The sequence below is a fragment of the Bubalus bubalis genome, chromosome 9, assembly GCF_019923935.1.
Source record: "Bubalus bubalis isolate 160015118507 breed Murrah chromosome 9, NDDB_SH_1, whole genome shotgun sequence".
Taxonomy (NCBI): Eukaryota; Metazoa; Chordata; class Mammalia; order Artiodactyla; family Bovidae; genus Bubalus; species Bubalus bubalis.
The window spans coordinates 100,314,172-100,323,825 of NC_059165.1; the positions used below are offsets into that span (position 1 = coordinate 100,314,172).

General features: G+C 39.7%; 1 protein-coding gene across 1 annotated transcript; it reads left to right on the top strand.

Annotated features, from left to right (window-relative positions):
• Window positions 1-8,053: 8,053 nt before the first annotated feature.
• On the top strand, window positions 8,054-8,992 carry LOC102413906 (olfactory receptor 7A17-like). The gene has a single exon (XM_025294154.2). The coding sequence runs from the start codon at window positions 8,054-8,056 to the stop codon at window positions 8,990-8,992; it is 939 nt and encodes a 312-aa protein (XP_025149939.2).
• The last annotated feature ends 662 nt before the right edge of the window (window positions 8,993-9,654 follow it).

The window sequence follows — 9,654 nt, forward strand, 5'->3', positions numbered from 1 at the left end:
CATATAGGTTTCTTAAGAGGCACGTCAGGTTGTCTGGTATTCTCATCTCTTTCAGAATTTTCCACAGTTTATTGTGATCGACACAGTCAAAGGCTTTGGCATATTCAATAAAGCAGAAACAGATGTTTTTCTGGAACTGTCTTGCTTTTTACATGATTCAGCAGATGTTGGCAATTTGATCTCTGGTTCCTCTGCCTTTTCTCAAACCAGCTTGAACATCTGTAAGTTCATGGTTCATGTACTGCTGAAGCCTGGCTTGGAGAATTTTGAGCATTACTTTACTAGTGTATGAGATGAGTGCAATTGTCCGGTAGTATGAACATTCTTTGGCATTGCCTTTCTTTGGAATTGGAATGAAAACTGACCTTTTCCAGTCCTGTGGCCACTGCTGAGTTTTCCAAATTTGCTGGCATATTGAGTGCAGCACTTTCACAGCATCATCTTTCAGGATTTGGAATAGCTCAACTGGAACTCCATCACCTCCGCTTGCTTTGTTCGTAATGATGCTTTGTAAGGCCCACTTGACTTCACACTCCATGATGTCTGGCTCTAGGTGAGTCATGATTATCTGGGTCATGAAGATCTTTTTTGTTCAGTTTTTCTGTGTATTCCTGCCACCTCTTCTTAATATCTACTGCTTCTGTTAGATCCATACCATTTCTGTCCTTTATGAAGCCCATCTTTGTGTGAAATGTTCCCTTGGTATCTCTAATTTTCACCTGAGTTAAATTCACCCATTCCAGTCCATATTAGTTCACTGATTCCTAGAATGTCAATGTTCACTCTTGCCATCTCCTGTTTGACCACTTCCAATTTGCCTTGATTCATGGACCTGACATTCCAGGTTCCTATGCAAATATTGCTTTTTACAGCATCGGACCTTGCTTCTATCACCAGTCACCTCCACAACTGGGTATTGTTTTTGCTTTGGCTCCCTCCCTTCATTCTTTCTGGAGTTATTTCTCCACTGATCTCCAGTAGCATATTGGGCACCTACTGACCTGGGGAGTTCCTCTTCCAGTAGCCTATCATTTTGCCTTTTCATACTGTTCATGGGGTTCTCAAGGCAAGAATACTGAAGTGGTTTGCCATTCCTTTCTCCAGTGGACCACATTGTGTCAGACCTCTCCACCGTGCCTGCCTGACTTGGGTTGCCCCACGGGCATGGCCTAGTTTCATGGAGTTAGATAAGGCTGTGGTCCTAGTGTGATTAGATTGACTAGTTTTCTGTGATTATGGTTTCAGTGTGTCTGCCCTCTGATGCCCTCTTGCAACACCTACCGTCTTACTTGGGTTTCTCTCACTTTGGACGAGGGGTGTCTCCTCACCGCCGCCCCTCCTGACCTTGAACGTGGAATAGCTCCTCTAGGCCCTCCTGCGCTTGCACAGCCACCACTCCTTGGATGAGGGTTGCTCATCTGGGCTCTCGCCCCTGGCCTCGGGCAGTGGGTAGCTCCTTCCAGCTGTCATCCTTGACCTTGGATGTGGGATAGCTCATCTTGGCTGCTTCTGTGCTGTTGCAGCCTGGCACTCTTGGCCGCTGCCCCTGACCTCGGACGTGGGGTAGCTCCTTTCGGCTGCCACCCCTGACCTCGGACGTGGGGGTAACTCCTCTTGGCCCCTGCCCCTCAGGCATGGGGTCCTCCTGGCTTCTGCCCCTGACCTCAGCCATGAGGGAAGGGCACCTGAGTACAGTAATTATGTACAATTCTTTGCCTTTAATTTTATAGTCTCTACTCATTTCCAGTAATACTAAGTTCACCACTGTTTCCCCTTCTTCCTTCAGTGAAGGTGTTCCATTTATTTGAGTACAATTAGATTTTTTCCTCCACAGTCTGCATTCCATCCTGGAATTCCTTTAACCTTCTAACTGATGTCTTTATTTGCATACCTAGATATTTACTCTTTGTAAAGTTTAATACATTTTGACAAATACATACTCTCACATGTTCACAGTTACAGTATCTTATGGAATAGTTTCACTGCTGGAAAAACTGCTTGTCTTTTAACTTTTCATTGTTTCTTCCTCAGAGTCATACAACCTTAACTTTTCAATCTGACTTCATTCATTAAGAAACAAGCATATAAGATTTATCCATGCTATTTTATGGTTCCCATGAATCAAGGCAAATTGGAAATGGTCAAACAAGAGATGGCAAGAGTGAATGTCGACATTTTAGGAATCAGTGAACTAAAATGGACTGGAATGGGTGAATTTAACTCAGATGACCATTATATCTACTACTGTGGGCAGGAATCCCTTAGAAGAAATGGAGTAGCCATTATGGTCAACAAAAGAGTCCGAAATGCAGTACTTGGATGCAATCTACAAAACGACAGAATGATCTCTGTTTGTTTCCAAGGCAAACCATTCAATATCACAGTAATCCAAGTCTATGCCCCAATCAGTAACGCTGAAGAAGCTGAAGTTGAACGGTTCAATGAAGACCTACAAGACCTTTTAGAACCAACACCCAAAAAAGATGTCATTTTCATTAAAGGTGACTGGAATGCAAAAGTAGAAAGTCAAGAACACCTGGAGTAACAGTCAAATTTGGCCTTGGAATACAGAATGAAGCAGGGCAAAGACTAATAGAGTTTTGCCAAGAAAATGCACTGGTCATAACAAACACCCTCTTCCAACAACACAAGAGAAGACTCTACACATGGACATCACCAGATGGTCAACACCAAAATCAGATTGATTATATTCTTTGCAGCCAAGATGGAGAGGCTCTATACAGTCAACAAAAACAAGACCAGGAGCTGACTGTGGCTCAGATCATGAACTCCTTATTGCCAAATTCAGATTGAAATTGAAGAAAGTAGGGAAAACCACTAGACCATACAGGTATGACCTAAATAATATCCCTTATGATTATACAATTAAAGTGAGAAATACATTTAAGGGCCTAGATCTGATAGATAGAGTGCCTGATGAACTATGGAATGAGGTTCGTGACATTGTACAGGAGACAGGGATCAAGACCATCCCCATGGAAAAGAAATGCAAAAAAGCAAAATGGCTATCTGGGTAGGCCTTACAAATAGCTGTGAAAAGAAGAGAAGCAAAAAGCAAAGGAGAAAAGGAAAGATATAAGCATCTGAATGCAGAGTTCCAAAGAATAGCAAGAAGAGATAAGAAAGCCTTCTGCAGCAATCAATGCAAAGAAATAGAGGAAAACAACAGAATGAGAAAGACTAGAGATCTCTTCAAGAAAATTAGAGATAGCAAGGGAACATTTCATGCAAAGATGGGCTCGATAAAGGACAGAAATGGTATGGACCTAACAGAAGCAGAAGATATTAAGAAGAGATGGCAAGTATACACAGAAGAACTGTACAAAAAAGATCTTCACGACCCAGATAATCACGATGGTGTGATCACTGACCTAGAGCCAGACATCCTGGAATGTGAAGTCAAGTGGGCCTTAGAAAGCATCACTATGAACAAAGCTAGTGGAGGTGATGGAATTTCAGTTGAGCTATTCCAAATCCTGAAAGATGATGCTGTGAAAGTGCTGCACTCAATATGCCAGCAAATTTGGAAAACTCAGCAGTGGCCACAGGACTGGAAAAGGTCAGTTTTCATTCCAATTCCAAAGAAAGGCAATGCCAAAGAATGCTCAAACCACCACACAATTGCACTCATCTCACATGCTAGTAAAGTAATGCTCAAAATTCTCCAAGCCTGGCTTCAGCAATATGTGAACCGTGAACTTCCTGATGTTCAAGCTGGTTTTAGAAAAGGCAGAGGAACCAGAGATCAAATTGCCAACATCTGCTGGATCATGGAAAAAGCACGAGAGTTCCAGAAAAACATCTATTTCTGCTTTATTGACTATGCCAAAGCCTTTGACTGTGTGGATCACAATAAACTGTGGAAAATTCTGAAAGAGATTGGAATACCAGGCCACCTGATCTGCCTTTTGAGAAATTTGTATGCAGGTGAGGACGCAACAGTTAGAACTGGACATGGAACCACAGACTGGTTTCAAATAGGAAAAGGAGTATGTCAAGGCTGTATATTGTCACTCTGCTTATTTAACTTATATGCAGAGTACATAATGAGAAACGCTGGACTGGGAGAAGCACAAGCTGGAATCAAGATTGCCAGGAGAAATATCAATAACCTCAGATATGCAGATGACACCACCCTGATGGCAGAAAGTGAAGAGGAACTCAAAAGCCTCTTGATGAAAGTGGAGATTGAAAAAGTTGGCTTAAAGCTCAACATTCAGAAAACGAAGATCATGGCATCTGGTCCCATCACTTCATGGGAAATAGATGGGGAAACAGTGGAAACAATGTCAGGCTTTATTTTTTTGGGCTCCAAAATCACTGCAGATGGTGACTGCAGCTATGAAATTAAAATACACTTACTCCTTGGAAGGAAAGTTATGACCAACCTAGATAGCATATTCAAAAACAGAGACATTACTTTGCCAACAAAGGTTCGTCTAGTCAAGGCTATGGTTTTTCCTATGGTCATGTATGGATGTGAGAGTTGGACTGTGAAGAAGGCTGAGCACCGAAGAATTGATGCCTTTGAACTGTGGTGTTGGAGAAGACTCTTGAGAGTCCTTTGGACTGCAAGGAGATCCAACCAGTCCATTCTGAAGGAGATCAGCCCTGGGGTTTCTTTGGAAGGAATGAAGCTAAAGCTGAAACTCCAGTACTTTGGCCACCTCATGCGAAGAGTTGACTCATTGGAAAAGACTCTGATGCTGGAAGGGATTGGGGGCAGGAGGAGAAGGGGACGACAGAGGATGAGATGGCTGGATGGCATCACTGACTCGGTGGACGTGAGTCTGGGTGAACTCCGGTAGTTGGTGATGGACAGGGAGGCCAGGCATGCTGCGTCATGGGTTCACAAAGAGTCGAAGACGACTGAGTGACTGAACTGAACTGAATTTATTTGTATCACTAGTTTTTTTTTTATCAAGAATTTATTTTTTTTCGTTTGTACAGGTGTAACACATTATATTTGTACATTTACTTAATTTAAGGGCCCCTTGGTTGCTTTCAATTTTAGAGACCATGAATAAAGCTGCTATAATCATTTGAATGCAGATTTTTGTGTGGACATGTTTTTGGATTAGTTGGGTATATACCTTAGCTGTACATCCCAGGTTTCACAGTGGTAAAGGATTTGCCTGCCAATGCAGGAGATGCGTGTTTGATCCCTGGGTCGGGAAGACACCTTGGAGGAGGTAATGGCAACCCACTCCTTCATTCTTGCCTGAAAAATTCCATGGACAGAGGACCTGCCAGGCTACAGTCCATGGGGTCACAGAGTAGGACATGACAAATGACTATGTAGACATGCACATACCTAGTAGTTACACCTCTGTATTTTATGGTAAGATTATATTTAACTTCAGAAGAATCTACCAAGCCATCCTCCTAAGTGGCTATGCTATTTTTTAATCCCACTGGCAATGAATGAGAGTTTGTATTGCTTCACATACTTGTCAATTGGTATGTCTAGTGTTTTTGTTTGTTTTCAGCCATTCTAATTTGTGTATATTGGTTGTTGTATATTCTAATTATCTAATGATAAAAGATGCTGTGAGTTTTTCCAGAAGCTTTCTTGCCATCAGTGTTTCTTTGGTGAGATGTCTTTACCTTCGTTCATGCTAAGTCACTGCAGTGGTGTCCATTTTAAATTGGGTTATTTGTTTTCTTATTGTTGAATTTATGAGTTCTATGTATAATTTGGATTCAAGTCCTTTATTAGACACATTTTTTCAAGTACTATTTCTAAGATTGCTGCTTGACTATTGTCACTCTTAGCAACTTTTACAAAGCAGATTTTTAAAGGAATGAAATACTACTTATTTTTTTTATGAATTATTATTTTGGTGCTGTGTCTAAAACCTCATTGTCAAATCTAAGACACTCTAGATTTCCCTCAGTGTTTTCTTCTAGATGACTTATGGTTTTGTGTTTTAAGTATATGATACATCTTGAGGTAATTTTTGTGAAAGGGCTTTGTCCCATTTTCTCACCATCAAGTAGGATTTTTAGTTTCAGCTCTGTGTTACACATTCTCTACAAAACAGAGGAAGTTCCTATACTCAATCTACTGCAGGTTTGTTATTATTATTATGAACGTGTTTTGGGTTTTATCAACTGCTCTTTCTACATAAATTGATATGATTTCTCTTCATTAGCTTGTTGACATAGTAGATTAAATTGATTTTCTTTTTAGCATTTTAAAAATTAACATGAAAAGTTGTAGTTTTTTCAGAATTTGTCCATTTCTTCCAAGTTGTTCATTTTATTATTAACAAAATTTAAGGTTAACACTATTGTTAACTGAAGGAAGGAAGAGATTACATTTATTTTCACATTTTTAACCCATCCTGCATACCTGGAATAAATTCTCCTTGGTCTTGGTATAAAATTCCCTCTATTGTTTGTTTTGATTTGATAATATTTTGTTGAGGACCTTTGTACCTATATTTGTGAGTTATACTGATCTGCAGCTTTCATTTCCTGTAATATGTCTACGTAGCTTTCTGTTAGTTAAGGCTGGCTTTACAGAATGAATTAGGAAGTATCTTAACTGTTTCTACTTTCTGGAAACATTGTGGGGAACTGAAATAATTTCTTTCTGAAATTATCACTAGAATTCACTTTCATTTCAGCAATATTTTAAAAATAACCGTTTAACCTATCAAAACATTTCCCAGGTCACTAGATTTTGGGGAAAAAAAAAGCTTTAAAATGTTTTGCTTTAATTCTATCAATTTTACTATATATATTTAAAATTTTTAATTAATCTTTTTTCTTTTTTTTTCTTTTTTAACTTTACAATATTGTATTGGTTTTGCCATATATCAACATGAATAACATGAATCTGCCACAGGTGTACACGTGTTCCCCATTCTGAACCCTCCTCCCTCCTCCATCCCTGTACCATCCCTCTGGGTCGTCCCAGTGCACCAGCCTCAAGCATCCAGTATCATGCATTGAACCTGGACTGGTGACTTTTTTCATATATGGTATTATACATGTTATTTAAACAGATAAATAGAATGTGAGGATAAATGGTAGTGTGAGGCTATGAATCATTTTAGGTCATAAAGATTGAAAATATTTTTATAGTTGGGTATTCATATTATTATTATTGGGGGCATTCAGGGAGCTATAAGATAGATGTATAATACTGCTATCACCCAAAGAAAGTGATTCCCCATCGTTTCTTCTTTCAGTGAAATACAGTCTTTTGCTTCTTTTCCTCCCTTTTTGTCTATTTCATTTCTCTCTCCTTCTCTGTATTTTCTATCTCTTTTCATGCACGTAGAAGAACACTTGTACAGTTCCCTGCTTCATGTCTGGCTCATTCTTGAGATCCCAGTAGACATGGCTACCCCATTAGGATACTTGAACTAAAAACCGGATTCTCAGAGTAAAGCAAACTAATAGATTTATCCTATAGAAGACTTCTGCTGGCCCTATCAACTGCTTCAGATGCAGGAGGACTCAGTGACACCGTAGTGCATTGTTTGGATGTGCCCAAGTTTACTTATCCAATTGGCTTCCCTGGTGGCTCAGATGGTAAAGCGTCTGCCTGCAAGGTGGGAGACCTTGGTTTGATCCCTGGATCAGGAAGATCCCCTGGAGAAGGAAATAGCAACCCACTCCAGTACTATTGCCTGAAGAATCCTGTGGATGGAGGAATCTGGTAGGCTACAGCCCACAGGGTTGCAAAGGATCTGACAAGACTGAGTGATTTCACTTTCACCTACTGAAGAACATCTTGCTTCCTTCTCTGTTAATTTCTTTCTTTTTTTTTCACCCACTGTATTTTATTTTATTTTTTAATTTTTATTTTTAAATATAAATTTATTTATTTTAATTGGAGGTTAATTACTTTACAATATTGTATTGGGTTTGCCATACATCAACCTGAATCCTCCACAGGAATACACGTGTTCCCCATTCCGAACCCCCCTCCCTCCACCCACCCGTACCATCTCTTGATGGCTTCTTTCAGCTAAATTTGCACTGTTCCTGTTTCTATTTCTGCAGTTTCATTGGCTACATGGAAGCAGGAAACCAAACTTGTATTTCAGAGTTTATCCTCCTGGGACTCTCAGAAGAGGTATTACTGCAGCCTCTCATCTTTTGGCTCTTCCTGTTCATGTACCTGGTCACCTTCATTGGAAACCTTCTCATCATCCTGGCCATTATCACTGACTCCCACCTCCACACACCTATGTATTTCTTTCTCTTCAACCTATCTTTTTCAGACATCTGTTTCACCTCTACCACCATCCCAAAGATGCTGTGGAACATCCAGACTCAGAGTCAAGTTATCACCTATGAAGGCTGCATTGTACAGATGTATTTTTTCATGCTTTTTGGGATATTAGACAACATCCTCTTGACTGTGATGGCTTATGACCGGTTTGCAGCCATCTGTCACCCATTGCAGTACATGATCATCATGAATCCTAAGTTTTGTGACCTCCTGCTTCTGACATCCTGGTTAGTGAGTGTCCTCGACTCTCTGTTACATGGCTTAATGATTTTGAGACTCTCTTTTTGCACAAAATTGGAAATTCACCATTTTTTTTGCGAACTTTATGAGGTGGTTCAGCTTGCTTGTTCTGATACTTTCCTCAATGACCTGATGATATATTTTGCAAGTGGAGTTCTGGTTATTGTTCCACTCATTGGTATCCTTTTTTCCTACTCTAAGATTGTATCCTCTATTTTGAAAATTTCATCCACAAGGGGCAAGTATAAAGCATTTTCCACATGTGTGTCTCACCTCTCAACTGTCTCCTTGTTCTATGGTACAAGCCTTGGGGTGTATCTTAGCTCTACTAGCACACAAAACTCCAGGGCAACTGCAGTAGCCTCAGTGATGTACACTGTGGTCACACCCATGCTGAACCCTTTTATCTACAGTCTTAAAAACAAAGACATAAAGCAAGCCCTTAAAACACTCTTCAGTAGAGAAACATTCTCGGTATAAGGGATATATTTGTCTGAAGATAGAGACTTTTTCATGAGTAACAGTCCTCAAAACCCTAAGAGATCCTAATCATGATTATTATTATCAGTGACCAGAAAGATAATTTAAAATTTAAGTTATTTAAAGAGTTCAGTTTCTTTTATTTTTCTTATATAGGCAATGGTTTCTTCCTGTATTTTCTTTAAAATTTTGATCTCTTAATATATTCTCTGGGTTTACTGTGGGAAATGGAACCAACTGTATAAGTTTTCACAAGTACAATATGTAATACAGGAAATGCAATGCTTAAAATAATACAGGATTGCTGAAGAAATTGTGCAATGCTTTCTCTACCAGGTGAAAGTAACTGTACTTCATTGATCTTCTGTTGACAAGTCATTTGACATACTGGAGTCTGTACACTAATGGCCGGGGTTTGGGTTAATCCAATTTGTAGCTAGATGACATCCACAATAGGAGAAGCAACTTGATTCACCAACTGATGTAGTTTACAATAATCTGCATCTGCTCTCCTACAATGACCGACAGGTAGATTGTATGCTTGTGAGAGACCAGGGCTCAGAGAACCCAACTTAGTCATGCCTAGATTCCTGAATCACAGAAACTTTAAGATAATTGATATGTGTACTTTGTCTAAGTTTTGTGGGAGAATATGTTATCCA